General features: G+C 54.1%; 2 protein-coding genes across 18 annotated transcripts in view; both read left to right on the forward strand.

Moving 5' to 3' along the window:
• The window catches only part of LRRC23 (leucine rich repeat containing 23), a 28,400-nt gene extending 22,728 nt beyond the window's left edge, over nucleotides 1-5,672 (forward strand). For 7 of the 16 annotated variants that reach the window (XR_012419939.1, XM_045366428.3, XM_074006211.1 and 4 more), the window contains 2 exons: nucleotides 1,302-1,438; nucleotides 5,323-5,672. Coding sequence is in view for 14 of the 16 variants with exons in the window: in XM_045366428.3 (XP_045222363.2) it covers nucleotides 1,302-1,438; nucleotides 5,323-5,653 (468 nt within the window). In the remaining 2 variants the exon portion in view is untranslated. Of the gene's footprint in view, nucleotides 1-1,301; nucleotides 1,439-4,152; nucleotides 4,457-5,015 lie in introns of all 16 variants that reach the window. The other 9 variants (XM_074006217.1, XM_074006218.1, XM_074006212.1 and 6 more) reach the window with 3 other exon arrangements.
• Nucleotides 5,673-5,991: 319 nt separating this feature from the next.
• On the forward strand, nucleotides 5,992-15,423 carry ENO2 (enolase 2). 2 transcript variants are annotated; one of them, XM_005569985.5, is made up of 12 exons: nucleotides 5,992-6,093; nucleotides 7,262-7,361; nucleotides 7,857-7,952; nucleotides 8,110-8,168; nucleotides 8,476-8,545; nucleotides 9,022-9,155; nucleotides 9,382-9,604; nucleotides 10,715-10,912; nucleotides 13,318-13,519; nucleotides 13,793-13,901; nucleotides 14,081-14,139; nucleotides 14,453-15,423. In XM_005569985.5, the coding sequence occupies exons 2-12, from the start codon at nucleotides 7,277-7,279 to the stop codon at nucleotides 14,520-14,522; spliced, it is 1,305 nt and encodes a 434-aa protein (XP_005570042.1). In that variant the 5' UTR covers nucleotides 5,992-6,093; nucleotides 7,262-7,276; the 3' UTR covers nucleotides 14,523-15,423. The 2 variants fall into 2 exon arrangements, with proteins under 2 accessions (XP_005570042.1, XP_005570041.1); XM_005569984.5 differs by having other exon boundaries at nucleotides 7,265-7,361.
• The last annotated feature ends 4,042 nt before the right edge of the window (nucleotides 15,424-19,465 follow it).

Here is a 19,465-nt window from a genome sequence, read left to right on the forward strand (position 1 = left end):
GCGCGGTGGCTCAAGCCTGTAATCCCAGCACTTTGGGAGGCCGAGACGGGCAGATCACAAGGTCAGGAGATCGAGACCATCCTGGCTAACACGGTGAAACCCCGTCTCTACTAAAAAATACAAAAAGCTAGCCGGGCGAGGTGGCGGGCGCCTGTAGTCCCAGCTACTCGGGAGGCTGAGGCAGGAGAATGGCGGGAACCCGGGAGGCGGAGCTTGCAGTGAGCTGAGATCCGGCCACTGCACTCCAGCCTGGGTGACAGAGCGAGACTCCGTCTCAAAAAAAAAAAAATTAACACCACAGGAAGCCACTGAAATATTTAGTCTTTTAGACTCTTTTTTTTTTTTTTTTTTTTTTTTTTTGAGATGGAGTCTCGCTCTGTCGCCCGGGCTGGAGTGCAGTGGCCGGATCTCAGCTCACTGCAAGCTCCGCCTCCCGGGTTTACGCCATTCTCCTGCCTCAGCCTCCCAAGTAACTGGGACTGTAGGCGCCCGCCATCTCGCCCGGCTAGTTTTTGTATTTTTCAGTAGAGACGGGGTTTCACCGTGTTCGCCAGGATGGTCTCGGTCTTCTGACCTCGTGATCCACCCGTCTAGGCCTCCCAAAGTGCTGGGATTACAGGCTTGAGCCACCGCGCCCGGCCTGTCTTTTAGACTCTTAAGCTTCGTTATTCTGGGATGGTGCTGATGGCAATCCTCAGTGGTGGCATGGGGGCTCCTGGGCCATATGGGGAGTGGGCTGAAGCATCTCCTCCATCCCAAGTGGCTTTGGGGGGTGAGTGGTAGCGGGTTACTGCTGACCTTTCTCTGGGATGGCAGCTTCTCCTGAACTTCTTTTTTTTTTTTTTTTTTTTTTTGAGACTGAGTCTCGCTCTGTCACCCAGGTTGGAGTGCAGTGGCCGGATCTCAGCTCACTGCAAGCTCCGCCTCCCGGGTTCCCGCCATTCTCCTGCCTCAGCCTCCCGAGTAGCTGGGACTACAGGCGCCCGCCACCTCGCCCGGCTAGCTTTTTGTATTTTTTTAGTAGAGACGGTGTTTCACCGTGTTAGCCAGGATGGTCTCGATCTCCTGACCTCGTGATCCGCCCGTCTCGGCCTCCCAAAGTGCTGGGATTACAGGCTTGAGCCACCGCGCCCAGCCAACTTCTTTACTTTCTATACTGATCTCTACTCATCCCCACTCCCTTCTTCCACTCCTCCCTCTCAACGTCTTGGATTTCCTCTTTTGCATTATCTCATTCTGACTTCTCTTTCTTCCCTGTCCCTGCTCCTTCTCAATCAATCCACTGTGCCCTGGGGGTCTAGGCCCAAAACCTGCTGAAGAAGGTGGAAGGCTTGGAGGACCTGAGCAATCTCACCACCTTGCATCTTCGAGACAACCAGATTGACACTCTGAGTGGCTTCTCCAGGGAAATGAAATCATTGCAGTACCTCAACCTGAGGTATGCACCCCTTCTAAGCCCCACCTTGTCCCTACCCCTGACCAGGTGCAGCTTTTGAGTCTGTGTTCCTCCCTGGCCCAATTCCCCAGTCCTAGCCTACAGCTGGATACTCACCTCATCCTCCTCCCTGATCCTCACCCCGCCTTTCCTTACTTTCTTCTGCACTGAGTTGCAACACTAAGTCCCTTATAGCTTGTGACCCCTGAATTTGTATTCATTCAATCCACAATTATTGAGAATGTGCTATATGCCAGGCCTTGTGCTGTGTTTTGGGGACATTTAAAGGAATCAGAGGCTGGGCATGGTGGTTCATGCCTGTACTCCCAACACTTTAGAAGGGAGGATCACTTGAGGCTAGGAGTTCAGGACCAGCCTGGGCAACATAGTAAGACCATGTTTCTACAGAAGTAAAAATAATGGCTGGGCATGGTGGCTCACACCTGTAGTTGTAACATTTTGGGAAGCTGAAGCGGGCAGATAATTGGAGCCTAGGAGTTTGAGACCAGTCTGGGCAACATGGCAAAATCCCGTTTCTACCAAAAATACAAAAATTAGCCAGGCATGGTGACAAGCACCTGTAATCCCAGCTACTCAGGAGGCTTAGGCGGGAGGATTGCTGGAGCCTAGAGGTGGAGTTTGCAGTGAGCTGAGATCAAGCCACTGCACTCCAGAGTAGGTGACAGAGCCAGACCCTGCCTCAAAAACAAAAAATATTAAATAAAAATTAAAATATTAAATTAAAAATAAAAATTAACTGAGCCTCGTGGTGCACACCTGTGATTTCAGCTACTTAGGAGGCTGAGGTAGGAGGATCACTTGAGCCCAGGAGTTCAAGGTTGCAGTGAGCCATGATTGTGCCACTGCACTCCAGCCTGGGTGACAGAGTGAGCTGTCTCTAAAAGAAATAAAGGAATCAGAGGTGATTCCTGTTCCTAAGGGGCTCACAGTGTGGCTCCAACTCTTTTTTCCTTGCCCTATCCTATATAAGTTTCCACTGCCCTTCTCCATTTCCTCGGTCCCAATTCACCTTCCCATTTCCTGCCTCTCTTCTCCTGAGCCCCACCTGTAAGGGATGACCTTTTTACTGATATAAAACACAAGATGTGCTCAGATTTGAGGAGAGAAGGACATTTGTAAGAAAATCTTTTGGTAGAAAGGCACTGAAGATCAGCCACTCTTGTCGGATGGAGGACTTTATGTGTGTGTCTTTAAGCAAACATGTAAGGAAACTGCCTCTTTCCTTAGTCAACAAGACCAGATTCTTGAGCTGGCAATGGAAAGAGCATCTCCAAGTAGGGAGAGGTGGTTGCATCTGGAAGCCCCAACTCTCATCCTGACCCCCTGGGCAATCTCTTATTCATGAAGTCTGCCACACAGATCTGATGGGGTGTGTATATGTGCCATCTTCCTGTTAATGATCTAGACAGGCGTGATGGGCCCTTCCTGAGTGGCTATTAAATGGGGATGTTTTGAGAGTAAGTCGGGTGTGTGTGTGGAGGGGGGTGAGGGTGTTTCAATGATTGGGAGGTGCCTCTGGGGCCAGAGATGCTAAGCATCCAACAATGCAAGGCAGAGTCCAGTACAAAGTGCCTGTAGCCCTCCTGGTGAGAAACACTGCATGAGGCTCAGCACGACCATGAGATCAGGCTGAAACACTTAAATATGATTGCATAAAGGCTTAAAGCGAGAACGTGAAAATAAATAAAAGGCCAGGCACAGTGGCTCATGCCTGTAATCCCAGCACTTTAGGGGGGCCAAGGCAAGAGGACTGCTTGAGGCCAGGCATTCAAGACCAGCCTGGGCAACATAGTGAGACCCAGTCTCTACAAAAAATTTAAAAATTAGCCAGGTGTGGTGGCACGTGCCTGGAGCTACTTGGGAAGTTAAGGTGAGAGGATCGCTTGAGCCCAGGAGTTCAAGGCTGCAGTGAGCTATGATCATGCCACTGCACCCCCAACCAGGGTGACATAGTGAGACCCTATCTCAATAAAAATAAAAAAATAAATAGAGTATCATATAATGAGGCACATTAGGAGATGAAGTTTATTCTCCAGGTTGGGAGGCTCCAACCCATCTGTAGCCCTAGGTTCCCTTTGTGGGGAGCACCAACAGAGCACCCACCACTCTAAACTCCAGCTTAGATTCCAGTTCCTTGTCCCCTGACCTAGGTCCTACAGGGTAGAGTGCAGTGGCTCGATCTCAGCTCACTGTAACCTCAGACTCCTGGGGTCAAGCGATCCCTCCTCCCCAGCCAAGTAGCAGAGACTACAGGTGTGTGCCACCACGCCCACCTAATTTTTTTATTTTTAGTTTTTGTAGAGATGGGGTCTCACTATGTTGCCCAGGCTGGGTCCTACCTTCTACCTTCTGTTTAGGTGTGATCACAGAAAACGTGTCTCCCTGTGAGGAAAATTTGCCCTCTCCTCCCCAGCTACAAGACAGGGTTGTGGCCTAGCTTTGCTGCACCAAAAGAACACATGAACACATGACAGAGTAGAATATGGCACTTAGGGACTCCTTGAAGAGCAGAAGCAGGACCAGAGTGGGGTTGCACAGCACCTCTGCAGTAAATCTGGCAAGGCTTGGCAGGCCAGTTCTCAGTGTTTCTAGGGAAACGGGAACCCAGTAGCAGAGTCCCCCAGAGGCCCCATTCCTAGCAACTGGCAACCAAAGCCCGTTATTCCTGCGTGAACCCCTCCTGACCACACTGGCAGGGGCAACATGGTGGCCAACCTGGGGGAGCTGGCCAAGCTTCGAGACCTGCCCAAGCTGCGAGCCTTGGTGCTGCTCGATAACCCATGCACGGAGGAAACCAACTACCGCCAGGAGGCCCTGGTGCAGATGCCATACCTCGAACGCCTGGACAAGGAATTCTATGAGGAGGAGGAACGGGCTGAGGCTGATGAGATTCGACAGAGTCTGAAGGAAGACAAGGAGAAGGAGCAGGAGCCTGAGCCCAAGCCTGACCTGGAACCGGAACAGTCATTGATCTAGCGGCAGTTCTAGCCTCTAAAGATAGTAAGGAAGCCTGCAGGGAGGCAGTGGGAGGAGGCCAAGGGCTGGGCAGGTAGGGAAAGAGGCAAGAGGGGAAGCTGCTGCAGAAGGAGGTGGGGGAGGAAAGCATCAGACAAGCAGAACCCTTAAAGAGAGCAGGGTTAGGAGTCAGGGAGAGGAAAAGGGACCTGTGGGGCCTGGGACCAGCTGAGAAAGGCTTAGGAGGCCAGAAGAGTAAGTGAAAAGAATTGGGGTGGCCGGCAGAGGAGTTGATGGGGGTGGGGCAGCCATACCTGACACAGAGTGAAGTCTGCTAGGAAAGGACAGGTGTGGGTGCATGGTAGGGGCTGCAGGGGAAGGCTGGTGGTGTATGCAGCTGGACCTAGGAGAGAAGCAGGAGAGGAAGATCCTGCACAAAAAATTTGAGCTAAAAATAACAGGACATAGAGGTGGGGGAAGAAAAGAGGGCAGAGTGAGGCAAAAGGAGACTGAAGAGATGAGGATGGCCGCCAGGCACTTTAGATAGGGCAGAGGCTTTATTTATTTACTTCGGTTTTCTTTTTTTTTTTTTTTTTTTTTTGAGAGGGAGTCTCCCTCAGTCTCCAGGCTGGAGTGCAATGGCGTGATGATCTGGGCTCACTGCAAACTCCGTCTCCCGGGTTCAAGCAATTCTCCTGCCTCAGCTTCCCGAGTAGCTGGGACTACAGGCGCATGCCACCAGGCCTGGCTAATTTTTGTATTTTTAGTAGAAACGGGGTTTCACCACGTTAGCCAGGATGGTCTCGATCTCCTGACCTCGTGATGTGCCCGCCTCAGCCTCCCAAAGTGCTGGGATTACAGGCGTGAGGCACAGCGCCCGGTCCCTATTTACTTCTGTTTTCTGCCTCCAGGAGATCAAAAACGCTGGCCTTCAGACCTGATCGGACTCCCAGGGGGGCCACCACATTCATACCTCCTAGGGCGAGGACAGAGGATGCCTGTTTTTGCCCCAAAGCTGGAAATTCATCACAACCTGAGGCCCAGGATCCGCTCTGTGCGGGTCCTCTGGGCAGTGTGGGGTGCAGTGTGGGGTGCCTAGACCTGAGCGCTGCCTGGAGCCTAGGCCGGGGGCCGCCCTCGGGCAGGTGTGGGTGGGAGCCAAGCCCGCGTGGGCCGCGGGGTGCTGGTAGGAGTGGTTGGAGAGACTTGCGGAGGCGGCTGGGGTGTTCGGATTTCCAATAAAGAGACAGTGTGATGCTCCTGTGTCTGACCGGGTTTGTGAGACATTAAGGCTGTCTTGAGCTTCACTGGCAGTGTGGGCCTTCGTACCCGGGCTACAGGGGTGCGGCTCTGTTACTTTCGAGTGGGTTGGGCCGTGGGTATGAGCACTTGTGTGCGCGGGGGGGCCAGGTCGTGGGTGCCCCCACCCTTCCCCCATCCTCCCCCCTCCCCCACTCCACCCGCGTCGGTCCCCCACCCGCGCTAGTACGTGCGCCTCCGCCGGCAGCTCCTGACTCATCGGGGGCTCCGGGTCACATGCGCCCGCTCGGCCCTATAGGCGCCTCCTCCGCCCGCCGCCCGGGAGCCGCAGCCGCCGCCGCCGCCGCTGCCACTCCCGCTCTCTCCGCGCCGCCGTCGCCACCGCCACCGCCACTACCACTGGCTGAGTCTGCAGTCCAGAGGTGAAGCCCCCGCCGGGCCCCGAGCCCCTGCGGCCCCCTCCCCTCGCCGCGGCGCCCCTGTCCCCTTTACCCGGTGCCGCTGCGCACCTCTCCGCATCTCTGGCCCGGTGCAGCTACGCACCTGCTCGGCCGCCCGCGCCCAGGGCGCCCTCCCTCCCTGGCCTTCCCCGCCCGCTGCCCTAGCTTTCTGGCCCTCTCCACGCCTGTCTCTAACTGCGCCTCTCCACCCTTGCCTGCCTTTCTCCCGGTGCTCACCCTCACCTACGGTTCTGTCCATTTGTTTCTAAGTTGGGAGTCTCTCCGGGCGGTGCATTTTTATCCTGGCGCGTCCCTTTTGGTTTGCATTTGGGGAAATGTCTTCTCTCACCCTTCCTCACCGCCCCCCCGCCAGACTTCCCTTGGACTCCCCTCTCTTCTGCTCTTCCCCACGACGCCCCTCTCCGTTCGCGCTTCCTCCCCTCAGCTGCACGGGGGAGGGATGGAAGAAGTGGGGATTTGTCGGGGCGCAGGGAGGAGGACAGGCCCAGCTGGTCTCCACTCCCCACCGGCTCTTATTCTCTTCACTTCCCGCTGCAACCCCCAGGGATTGCAGGGCCTTTCTCAGGACCCTCTCCCCCGACACCTCTACTGCGTGCGCCTTTCGCGGGAAGAGGAGGGAGACACGTTTGGGAGAGAGTGGGACCTTGGGGAAGGGGCAGAGTTCAGGCAGCTGAGGTGTTAAGTTGGGGAGGGATGGGGGCTCTGGAAGAGAGGCCCAGGCAACCCATCCTCTTCGTGGCTCCCAGGAGAAATGCAAGCCTGGCAGCCATTCCGCTCTGAGGAGATCTGGGGGAACCCCACCGGCTGGCCAAGCTGCAAAGAGGCGCGGGAACCACTGTCGTGCCCCTCCCCTCCTCACTGCAGTGTTCTCCCATCTCATCATTTGATCGTACCCCGCCCCCCACTGCAGTGACCTCCCCTTCCTCACTGCATTGACCTTCTCCTCTTCCCAGGGGGGAGGGGGAATCCCTTCTACAGCCCTAGACTGCAGCCAGCACCTCCCTACCCACCCCCAACCCCACTGCAGTAACCTCTTTCCCATCCCTCCCAGCCTCCTGCCCCGCCCATTGATCTCAGGCTCCACCCCTCTAAGCCTCTTATCTTTCTCCTTCCTTCCCTTCCACCCGAGGAGATCCCAGCCATCATGTCCATAGAGAAGATCTGGGCCCGGGAGATCCTGGACTCCCGCGGGAACCCCACAGTGGAGGTGGATCTCTATACTGCCAAAGGTAATGGGTGTGGCATGGGCCTTCCTACAGCCCTAGCTTTTCCACCGCCAGGCTGGGTTTGGCCAGGGGTTCGGAGGCCTTTTTTGATATCCAGGGGGATGGGGTGCTGGGCCAGGCTCACAAGCCTGGGTTGTAAAGGTTGGATCCTCCTTGTCCAGGGAGCCAGGGTAGGTGAGTCTGTGTTCGAGTTGAGCGTGTGAGGCATGCCCTGCCTCCGTGTGTCTTCCTGTGCACCTGCATGTGTGCAGACGTGTGCTGCGAGCAATTTCCTTTTTGCGGGCTCCCACTTGTGCATGTGGGGCCTCAGATGGGCGGATGAGGAGGCCACTTCTTGTGCATCTGCCTCTGTGTGTGGCAGGGGGTGGGGGAGACGTTAGGGAGCAGTGTGGGGAGAGAGCTAGATGTGGTAGGCAGGAAGTTTAGAGCCAGAAGGCTGAGGGACTCCCTGGCCCCTGTGTTCTCTTCACTCCCTCTCATTCCATGTTCCTCCTTTAGGTCTTTTCAGGGCTGCAGTGCCCAGTGGAGCCTCTACCGGCATCTATGAGGCCCTGGAGCTGAGAGATGGAGACAAACAGCGTTACTTAGGCAAAGGTGAGGTTCTTTCTCTTTTCCAGACTTTCCCCAACCTCAGCCTTATGCCCCTACCTCACACCAGTCCCCAGTCCTCCTCTAGCATGCCTTCCCCTCCTCCCATTGTCCCTTCCGGCCCCTCCTGGCCTGACCCAGTTCAGCCTCTTCCTTTCCCCAGGTGTCCTGAAGGCAGTGGACCACATCAACTCCACCATCGCGCCAGCCCTCATCAGCTCAGTGAGGCCCGCTCTTTGCTGGGGATAGCAGGGCCAGAGTTCTGGAAGGAATCCTGGAGCAGGGCAGGAGGAAGGGGAGAAAGAATGCCCACTTTTAGGAATCATGGTCACAAGGGGGAAGGGTGGGGAACAGATTCCTTACTGCCCCTGGTCCCATGGGGGTTCAGGTCCCCTAATCCAGGCAGGCCCCTGTCACAGGGACCTGGTTGGGCCCTGGCCAAATGTGAGCTTGGGTGTGAATGAGGGGACCCTCTGCCTGAGGGCTCAGCCTCCAGCCTGGCCCCGGGTGATGGAGGCTCTGCCCTCAGGGTCTCTCTGTGGTGGAGCAAGAGAAACTGGACAACCTGATGCTGGAGTTGGATGGGACTGAGAACAAATGTGAGCCGGGGCTGGGAGAAAGTGGGGAAGCATCAGGGTGGGGAGGCGTGGAGCAGATAGAGAGCTGAAGGGCCAGTGCTGTAATGGCTTCCTCAGGAATGACTGTCAGGGGCCTCCTCCTCCCAAAGCCGGAGCAAGGGGAGATGAGTTTAGCTGCAGAGGGAGGGACCGACATTAGGCAGAAGGAAGACCTTCTTTGTAGCATATATATATAGGAGGGGGTTGGCCTGAGAGAGTCTGTGGTCTCAGGGATATTTGGACAGAGGTGCGGCTCTCTGCTGCTTCCAGTCTCCTCCTCCCCACCCATTCCTCTCCCTGCTGTTTTCAGGAGAGCATGGATGAGGTGTTGCTGGGGCAGGGGTAAGGAGGGAGGAGGGGGTCTCCTTTACTGGCTCCTTTTGGAGACTACAGATAGAGGCAGGAGCTAGAAGGAGAAGGGGACATTGTGCTCAGCACCTTCCTCTATAATCTTCCAGCCAAGTTTGGGGCCAATGCCATCCTGGGTGTGTCTCTGGCCGTGTGTAAGGCAGGGGCAGCTGAGCGGGAACTGCCCCTGTATCGCCACATTGCTCAGCTGGCCGGGAACTCAGACCTCATCCTGCCTGTGCCGGTGAGCGCTGAGCCGTGCCTGTGACTCTCCCAGGGGTGGGTGGGGGAGGGGGCATGCAACTCATGAGGAATGATGGGAGGAAAGTGAATTGGGGGAGGTAAAGAGGAAGGATGGGGACGTGAGATTTAGTCCGGGAAGCTGGGGGAAGTTTGGGATCTTGAGTTAAGACTCCTGGGGCAGGCAGGGAGGGGCTCTTTGACCCTTCTGTCTTTCTGTGGCTTCCCAGGCCTTCAACGTGATCAATGGTGGCTCTCATGCTGGAAACAAGCTGGCCATGCAGGAGTTCATGATCCTCCCAGTGGGAGCTGAGAGCTTTCGGGATGCCATGCGACTGGGTGCAGAGGTCTACCATACACTCAAGGGAGTCATCAAGGACAAATATGGCAAGGATGCCACTAATGTGGGGGATGAAGGTGGCTTTGCCCCCAATATCCTCGAGAACAGTGAAGGTGAGGCCAAGAGCCCCACTGCCAGCTCTAAGTCTTACCCTACTGCAGGACATCAGAAAGGGCCACACACTTCACCAAGTCCTGAGTAGGTGTGGAGGGTCCTCGGACTCTGCAAACTCCAAGTTACCAGTTCTTAGAGTGGATTGCAGGGGGCTTCCCAAATTCACATGCAGACCTAGGGGACCAGTCTTTCATCTGTCTAGCCGGATGTGTTAGCATCTGTTAAGTTGTCACTGGAGGGCCGGGCGCGGTGGCTCATGCCTGTAATCCCAGCACTTTGGGAGGCTGAGGTGTGTGGATCACTTGAGGAGTGAGACCAGGAGTTTGAGACCAGCCTGGCCAACATGGTGAAACCCTGTCTCTACTAAAAATACAAAAATTAGCCGGGCATGGTGGCGCGTGCCTGTAATCACAGCTACTAGTGGGGCTGAAGCAGGAGGATGGCTTGTACCTGGGAGGCGGAGGTTGTGGTGAGCCGAGATTGTGCCACTACACTCCAGCCTGGGTAACAGAGCGAGACTCCGTCTCAAAAAAAAAAAAAAAAAAAAAAAAAGTTGTCACTGGAGCCCTTGGGAATACTGGGAGATGGTCTGGGTGACCTGTTGGATTCATCCCATCCGTTCGAAATCTGTCCTATCCCCATTCCAACCTCCTAGGCCTCTAGAATCCCTAATTTTTCTGTGCCTTGGGAGAAACTGTATAGGGAATGGAAACAATGTAGGTAGTAGTTAAAAGTTAAGATTCTGGGGCCAAATTACCTGGATGTATTTGAACCCTGACTTGTGAAGTTACTGCGGGTGATCTTTCTTACTTCTCTCTGGAAATAATAACAGAATCTAGCTCATAGTAGTGTGAGGTTTAAACGAAATATATATGAAATGCTTAGGCGACATGCTGCCGATGAAAAGATAATAAGTATTATTAGCAGAATTCCACTCCTCTGTGTTCCCAGATGTCCTCTCCTCCCAGTCCTGGGGATAACCCCAATAGCAACCCCACCACACTTCCCTCAGGAACGGTCCTCCACCTCTGCCCTGAATGTCTTTTCTTTCCCTCCTCCTCGCGCATCCCTCTTGCTTGTACTATAATCTCACTGTATTCTGTCCCCAGCCTTGGAGCTGGTGAAGGAAGCCATCGACAAGGCTGGCTATACGGAAAAGATCGTCATTGGCATGGATGTTGCTGCCTCAGAGTTCCATCGTGATGGCAAATACGACTTGGACTTCAAGTCTCCCGCTGATCCTTCCCGATACATCACTGGGGACCAGCTGGGGACACTCTACCAGGACTTTGTCAGGGACTATCCTGGTGAGAGGAAGCAGTGTGAGGGGGAGGTCTGGGGGCAGGCAGTGTCCCAGCAACTCTGGACCTTATGGGGTGCTGACTCAGGCACCAGGTGGAGGTGTCCTAAGAAGAACCTGAGAACCAGGGAGAGGGTGCAGGAGCCACCTGCAAAGACTGGGCTTTGTATGTAGTGTCAAAGTGCAGGTACCCGAGACTAATCTGTTCTATCTGCCTCAGATCCTGATTAAAGTCATGGGTTCTGAAAATTACTGGGGTCAGGGGGAAGGCTCTGGAAGGAACCAGGGATGGTGAGAGGGTGACTGGATCTAGCAGAGAACTAGAATATTTCGGTATCTTTGATTGATGAAATTGTGGATGCTGAATGGAGCTGGGACTGATGTGTGAGTAGAAAGAAGGCTGAGGGGGACTGAATTAGCTTCTGCAAGTCTGCCCAGGGCCTTTACCCCAGGAAGGAGGCAGTTGGTCTCCATCTTCCTGAAACAGAGCGAAAGAAAATAAACATAATTGCAGAATTAAGGATTTGGATTAGCAATGAGGAAGGGCTTCCTGGGGGTGAGAACAGGAAAATGCAAAGTTAGGTTGTGAACCCTTGTTACTGGAAGATTTTTTTGTTTTTTGGATTTTTGTTGTTGTTGTTTGTTTGTTTCTTGTTTTTTGTTTTTTTGAGACGGGGTTTCACTCTTCTTGCCCAGACTGGAGTGCAATGGCGCCATCTCGGCTCACCACAACCTCCACCTCCTGGATTCAAGCGATTCTTCTGCCTCAGCCTCCCGAATAGCTGGGATTACAGGCATGTGCCACCATGCCTGGCTAATTTTGTATTTTTAGTAGAGACAGAGGTCTCTCCATGTTGGTCAGGCTGGTCTCCAACTCCCAACTCAGGTGATCTGCCTGCCTTGGCCTCCCAAAGTGCTGGGATTATAGGCGTGAGCCACCACACCCGGCAGGTTTGCTTTTAATTAATTTTTTTTTTTTTTTTTGTAGAGACAGGGTTTAGCCATGGTGCTCTCGACCTCCTGGGCTCAAGTGATCCACATGCCTTGGCCTCCCAAAGTGCTGGGATAACAGGCATGAGCCACTGTGCCCAGCCCATGGAAGTGGAGTGAGATCTCTGCTCACTGCATGATTCTCTTAGCCTCCCAAGTAGCTAGGATTACAGGTGCGCACCACCATGCCTGGCTAATTTTTGTATGATTAGTAAAGATGTGGTTTCGCCATGTTTGCCAGGTGGGTTTCAAACTCCTAACCTCAGGTGATCCACTTGCTTTGGCCTTCCAAAATGCTGGGATTACAGGCGTGAGTCAGTGCACCTGGCCTGTTTTTTTTTTGTTTGGTTGTTTTGTTTTGTTTTGTTTTTGAGATGGAGTCTCGCTCTGTCGCCCATGCTGGAGTGCAGTGGCGTGATCTCCACTCACTGCAAGTTCCACCTCCCGGGTTCATGCCATTCTCCTGCCTCAGCCTCCTGTGTAGCTGGGACTACAGGGGCCCGCCACCGCGACCGGCTAATTTTTTTTTGTATTTTTAGTAGAGATGGAGTTTCACCGTGTTAGCCAGGATGGTCTCGATCTCCTGACCTCGTGATCCGCCCGTCTCGGCCTCCCAAAGTGCTGGGATTACAGGCTTGAGCCACTGTGCCCGGCTGTCTTTTTTTTTAAGACAGAGTCTTGCTCTGTCGCCCAGGCTGGCATGCAGGGGTGCGATCTCTGCCTCCCAGGTTCAAGTGATTCTCATGCCTCAGCCTCCCCAGTAGCTGGGATTACAGGCATGTGCCACTATGCCTGGCTAATTTTTGTATTTTTAGTAGAGACGGAGTTTCACTCTGTTGGTCAGGGAACTCCTGTCTTCAAATGATACGTTCACCTCAGTATCCCAAAGTGCTGGGATTACAGGCATAAGCCACTGTGCCTGGCCTCTCCCTGTAAGGTTTTATGAAATAAGAATCAGGAGCCAGGCATGGTGGCTCATGCCTGTAATCTCATCACTTTGGGAAGCCGAGGCAGAAGGATCCCTTGAGTCCAGGAGTTCGAGACTGGCTTGGCAATACAGTGAGACCTCATCTCTACAAAAATTTTAAAAATTAGCTGAGTGTGGTGCCACATGCCTATAGTCCCTGCTACTCAGGAGGCTGAGGTGGCAGGATCACTTGATTTGGGGAGGTGGAGGTTGCAGTGAGCTGATATTGTGTCACTGCACTCCAGCCTGGATGACAGAGTGAGACTCTGTCTCAAAAAAAAAAAAAAGGTTAAGAATCAGGGCAGGCTTACACTGGGGGGATTTGTCTTAGCAAGGATGAACAGGTATAGTTAACCCAGGGCCTGTCCATTTCAGGGAATAAAGGGGCATGTTCCTGCCTGATGTAGAGGCCCAGGGAAGATGAACAGCCCCCACCCCCCATGCTCTCTCTGCAGTGGTCTCCATTGAGGACCCATTTGACCAGGATGACTGGGCTGCCTGGTCCAAGTTCACAGCCAATGTAGGGATCCAGATTGTGGGTGATGACCTGACAGTGACCAACCCAAAGCGTATTGAGCGGGCAGTGGAAGAAAAGGCCTGCAACTGTCTGCTGCTCAAGGTCAACCAGATCGGCTCGGTCACTGAAGCCATCCAAGCGTGAGTGGCTTCGGGCCCTCCCCTGTGTGGTCCTCATTTCCATAAGACTCCTCTTGCAAGTGCTCCAGCCTCATTCTACCCAGGGATGCCAAAGAGAGCAGGGAACCTGGAATCATCATCACAGTTCTCTCACCTCTGCCCCTCCACCCCTGATTCTCTGCTCCCCTCCCAGATAGCTTTCCCCTAGATGTTTCCTGATATAGACCAAGGTCGGGGCTGGGAAGAGAGTGCCCAGTGTGAGGGCTGGAGAAGCAGTGCTGTGTGTGGATACAGGTGCAAGCTGGCCCAGGAGAATGGCTGGGGGGTCATGGTGAGTCATCGCTCAGGAGAGACGGAGGACACATTCATTGCTGACCTGGTGGTGGGGCTGTGCACAGGCCAGGTGAGTGAGGCAGCCTGGTGAGTGAAGATGACTCTCTGTGGGACTGGTATTTCTAGCTCACCCACCTGGTCTCTCCTTCCAGGTGTTTGAGGGTGTCAGGGGAGTTTCAGGAGAGCAGAAGTTTCTTTTCAGGGGTGAGAGGGCAGCCACTGAGCTGCAAATCCTTTGAAATGTTTCAGATCAAGACTGGCGCCCCGTGCCGTTCTGAACGTCTGGCTAAGTACAACCAGCTCATGAGGTGAGGGTCCCTGGGGTGGAGGCCCCTGGCCCAGAGGGCTAAAGGCCCCATTTGCCTGCTGGACAATCTCTAGCACCCAGGGCCTGGATGACAGTCCATTTCCAGATAATATTGGTTTTTGCTTCCTGGGTTTACTGATGGCCTGATTGACAGATCCCAGAGATCACATGGGAAAGCCAGGGAATGCTCAGCCTTGGGGCAGGACACAAAAGCAGGTGGTGTGGGGGTGGTTGGAGTCTGGGGGACCCCCTAGAGAGAGAAGCAGGATCCTTCTGCATCCCTGACCACTTCCTTTGTGGTTCATGTCTCTCAGAATTGAGGAAGAGCTGGGGGATGAAGCTCGATTTGCCGGACATAACTTCCGTAATCCCAGTGTGCTGTGATTCCTTTGCTTGCCTGGAGACGTGGAACCTCTGTCTCATCCTCCTGGAACCTTGCTGTCCTGATCTGTGATAGTTCACCCTGTGAGATCCCCTGAGTCCCAGGGTTTCCAGAACTTCCCTGATTGACCTGCTCCGGCTGCTCCTTGGCTTACCTGACCTCTGCTGTCTCTGCTCACCCTCCTTTCTGGGCCCTACTCATTGGGGTTCTGCACTTTCCACTTCTTCCTTTCTCTCTCTTCCCTCAAAAACTAGAAATGTGAATGAGGATTATTATAAAAGGGGGTCTGTGGAAGAATGATCAGCGTCTGTGATGGGAGTGTCAGGGTTGGTGTGCTGAGGTGTTAGAGAGGGACCATGTGTCACTTGTGCTTTGCTCTTGTCCCATGTGTTTTCCACTTTGCATATGAGCCATGAACTGTGCATAGTGCTGGGGTGGAGGGGAGTGCTGGGCGTGTGATCATGCCTGGCTAATAAGGCTTTAGTGTATTTATTTATTTATTTATTTATTTATTTTATTTGCTTTTCATTCATCCCATTAATCATTTCCCCATAACTCAATGGCCTAAAACTGGCCTGACTTGAGGGAACGATGTGTCTGTATTTCATGTGGCTGTAGATCCCAAGATGACTGGGGTAGGAGGTCTTGCTAGAATGGGAAGGGTCATAGAAAGGGCCTTGACATCAGTTCCTTTGTGTGTACTCACTGAAGCCTGCGTTGGTCCAGAGCGGAGGCTGTGTGCCTGGGGGAGTTTTCCTCTGTACATCTCTCCCCAACCCTAGGTTCCCTGTTCTTCCTCCAGCTGCACCAGAGCAACCTCTCACTCCCCATGCCACGTTCCACGGTTGCCAGCACCTCTGTGGCACTGAAATGAGCACCACCATTAAAGTCTGAATCAGTGTACTGTTGTGTCTGAGGAGTCTTACTCTAGTCCATATGAGGGGAGAGAAGATGGAGCACCTGGAAGCTGGTGAAACTGGACAGCAGAACTGGGGAGGGCACAAAAAGAGGAAGACAGACTGAACAAATATGGCCAAGATGATGGCACTGCCTACCCCATTCTGGCTAGGTGGGGTGCATGTGGCCCCTGCTTTCTTAGCAGCAGGCTTGGCTCCCAGACCCGGGTGAATTAAGGGGTTCAAGAGCCCCTAAAAGCATAAAATATTGTGTGTGTATGTGTATTTTGGGGGAAAGGGGGTCTAAGGTGTTTTCATATCCAAAGGGCTTGTGGACTGGAGCAGCTCCTGTACTGGACCTCTGCCAACAAAAGCCTGGCTGGTTCTCGAATGGAACAGGACTTCCTGGCCATTACTCACTGCAAGATGGGGAAATGGGAAGGAAGAATGGTTCTGGGGGTAGTAGAGAGAAGGACCTGAGGAAACAGAGTCCTCCAATAAACTGAAAATTCAGGGACGAAAGTGCTTAACAGACCCCTGGCTGGGTCAGACTAATAGTAGGGTTCCAATATGTGGCTAGAGACATATGATTCCTTAGCTATAACTCGTTAACTCTTACGGGGCCTCAGCGTTGAGATGCTCATTCTAGGTACCACCGAGGGGGACAAATCCCTTCCTCGTGGCTTGGATGCAACCTTGCGTCCCACAGATAGGGTCTGCACATGGGAGATCTAACCACTAGAGGGAGTTAGAGTTCTGCAGGACGCCATACTGGAGGCCAAGTGGGAGGAACTTCAAGCTGTCCCCTGTGGGCCTCCCACTCTGCTTCTGCTAAGGTCCGGTCCTGGCTCCCTCTGCCATCCTGCTCAGCTCCAGGGCTAAAATAGGATTCTAGTTTTGTATAGGCATGGCCCATTTCTTTTCTTGCCCTCCTTCCTGGGTCCCTGACACCTCAGCCATTTTCAATTCAAAGAGCTTCATGCCCCCTTTCCATTTCTGTGCCTTTTAATTTCAGTGTGGGCATCTCATCTTTCCCTTTTCTCCTGTCTCCTGGCGACCCTTTATGCCTCCCTTGGGGTTTCCTGTACTTTTCTCTGTGCCTCTCAGTTTTCTCTGGGGTCCCTGATACCTATCTTACCTTAGTAACTCCCAGACTGACCAGGACTATTCTAGTTTGAGCCTAGTTCCTAGCCTCTGTCCTTTCTTTCATCCCTCCTCACCAGGTCGCCTTCTCTGACAGTCTGGCCCCCCCATCCCCAAAGTACTGGGGTTGGATTGGGTTACAGCTAGCTCTGCCTGGGCCTTCCAGGCCCTTCTCTCCACTTTCCCTTTGTGCCGTTGCCTGGAGACCAATGGGTTGTGGGGGGCTGAGCCAGAGAGGGAGCTGGGGTGAGGGATGGCGGGGGCTGTGCGCGGGCGCGCGCGCGCTCGTGTGTGTGTGTGTGTGTGTGTGTGTGTGTGTGTGTGTGTGTGTGTGTGAGAGAGAGAGATGTCCCCTGCAGCTGGACTATAAGCCTCAGGTAGGGGAGGAACGGGAGAGGGTAGACACTGGTTTCTTTTGTGACTCTCACCATCCCCTATCCCCACATATGCCTAAATTTTTCTTTTAGTCTCCATTGTAGCCCGTTCCTTAGTGATTAAAAAACACGGGAGAAGAGCTCAGCCTGGAAGGGATTTGGAAGGGGCTTGAGCCAAGGCCCAGTGGGAGTCTGAACTGAGTGGTGCAGAAAGAGAGGAAATGCAATGGGGAGAGAGGGCGAGGGGGAAAGGGGGAGCCCTGGAACAAAGCTGGGGGTGGGGAGGAGCAGGAGCTACCCTAGAGCAAGAGGGAGTGGGGCGCACCGGGAGACAGGGAGCTGGCCTGGTCTCAGGGAGGCCCTGGGAAGGGCTGGGAAGGTGTGCATGGAGTGGTGAGTGCCAACCAATTCAAGGGACTTCAGAGTGATGACTCATTCCCAGGCCAAGGAAGTGTTCCTGTTCCTGCGCCCAGTTCCCCAGTGCTCTGGAATCTTGCTTAGAGCTTTTGAGTATTCCCAGAACTTTGTTGAATCTGGCCCAAGGAATTGAGACAAAATCTACTGAGCTGCTCCAGAGCCAACCTCCTTCCTTCCCTGAAGGCAGGTGGGATCTTGTCAGTTCAGGGACCACCCTTCGCCTCCAGCAAGACTGGTCCCACAAGTACCCGGCCCCCACCCCAAATATGGAGCGCTACTGAGGGCTCCCAATCCACACTCCAGCTCCAGGTCTTCCGGTTTGCCAGCCTGCCTCCCTCCCATTCTCTGGCCTTCCCAATTTCTGCTGCCAAAAATCACCCTGTGTCCTTTGTCCTGAGAGATGTTGCTGCTTGGTGGAGGGCCAGGAGGGAGCCCAGGAGAAGGAACTGGTGGTGGGCTAGCCGAGGTGCTGGCTTCATGGCTGGTGGCAGACTGACTGCCAGAGGCTACCTGGAGAGCAGGGGAGGGAGAGGGAAGGGTTGGGAGGAGCCTGCAGTCTGTGGTGGGGACTGTCTACACCTTAGAACAGGTGGGATTGAGGAACAAGGATACCTAGGGATTTGGGTCCACATTAAGCCCAATCTTCACCCGACTGCTTCCCTGTGACCCAGGGGATCTTCAGTGATGACTTTCAACAGATTTGAGAAGGAAAATGGAGATGTCACTAGATGGAAGGCCTGAGGATGGTGTCTCACTCCTCCAAGCTGTATCCCTTACCTATCTACCCATGGGCTTGCCAGCAACCCCCCCACCCCACCAAATCTGTCATTTCCTTTAACTGCCCTCCTTTCCCATCTCCATTTTCTTTTTCTTTGTTTTTCTTTTTTTTTTTTTTTGAGACGGAGTCTCGCTCTGTCGCCCAGGCTGGACTGCAGTGGTGCGATCTCTGCTCGCTGAAACCTTTGCCTCCTAGGTTCAAGGATTCTCCTGCCTCAGCCTCCCGAGTAGCTGGGATTACAGGCATGCGCCACCACACCCGGCTAATTTTTGTATTTTTAGTAGAGACGGGATTTCGCCATGTTGGCCAGGCTAGTCTTGAACTCCTGACAAGTGACCCACCCGCCTCAGCCTCCCAAAGTGCTGAGATTACAGGCGTGAGCCCCCGCGCAGGCCCCATCTCCATTTTATTTTCCCATCCATGATCTTTCCTCTTCCATACTGCCGCCAAAGGCCTTGTTCAGCTTACATTTCCTTCCAATCTTCTTATCCCCCTCTTCCCCGTTCTGCTTGCCCAAGTAAATCCTCCTGGGCTCCACTGGGAGCCCCCACCCCCAGGATCCAGCCAGCCCCGTGTCTCCCACCCTCCTTTCCCATCCAGAGCCCTCCTTTCTCACCCAGAACCCATTTTCTCTAGAATTGGCACCTGGGTCCACCTCCTTCATCCCTTCTTAAGGTTCTTCACGTTCCCTCCTCTCTCCTCGCTGACGTTTCCTCTGGACTTCTCTCTCCAGCTCTCCTTCACCCCCCCACCCCCAATTATTATATTTCTGACTCTCTTCCCAACACGAATCACCCCCAAAAGCTTTGCTGTCTTCCAGAAGCCCCATCTTCTTATATATGTCATCATTTCAATTTTTCTCCCTCCTTATGACCCCAAACTTCCATCCCATTCTCTCTGATAATAGACCCCAAACCCATCTGGCTCCATCTCTGCCACAGACCCCTCACCCCAAGCTTCTCTCACTTCTCACCAGGCACCCACAAAGCCCCCAGGCAGCTCCATCTTTCCAATCCAATCCCATTATCCCAATCTCTACCCCAGGATCCCCCAAACTCCTCCCACTTCACCTCTGCCACAGACCCGGTCGCCCCCAAACTTCAGCCTCCCCTCATCTGCCCTCACCACTCACAGCCCCTCCTACCTAGCCCTCTCCCGCGCCGGGCCCGCGGGCTCCCCACATTCCGCCACCGCGAGCCCTCCCCGCGCCCCGGCCCCCTCGGCCTCGGCCTCGGCCAACTCGCGCGGCGCCTCCCCCTCTCCGGCTCCCCCTCTCTCCCCCCTCGCGGCTTGCCTCGCGCTCCCTCCCTCGCGTCTCCCTCCTGGCCCCTCTCTCC

This window comes from Macaca fascicularis, chromosome 11 (genome assembly GCF_037993035.2).
Source record: "Macaca fascicularis isolate 582-1 chromosome 11, T2T-MFA8v1.1".
In the NCBI taxonomy this organism is placed as follows: Eukaryota; Metazoa; Chordata; class Mammalia; order Primates; family Cercopithecidae; genus Macaca; species Macaca fascicularis.

Excerpts from the sequence above, each read along its gene's own strand:
- ENO2 (XM_005569985.5), top strand. The coding sequence starts at position 7,277 with ATGTCCATAGAGAAGATCTGGGCCCGGGAGATCCTGGACTCCCGCGGG. Across the intron at positions 9,156-9,381 it reads ACCTCATCCTGCCTGTGCCG|GCCTTCAACGTGATCAATGG; the intron begins GTGAGCGCTGAG and ends GTGGCTTCCCAG. Across the intron at positions 13,520-13,792 it reads GTCACTGAAGCCATCCAAGC|GTGCAAGCTGGCCCAGGAGA; the intron begins GTGAGTGGCTTC and ends GTGTGGATACAG.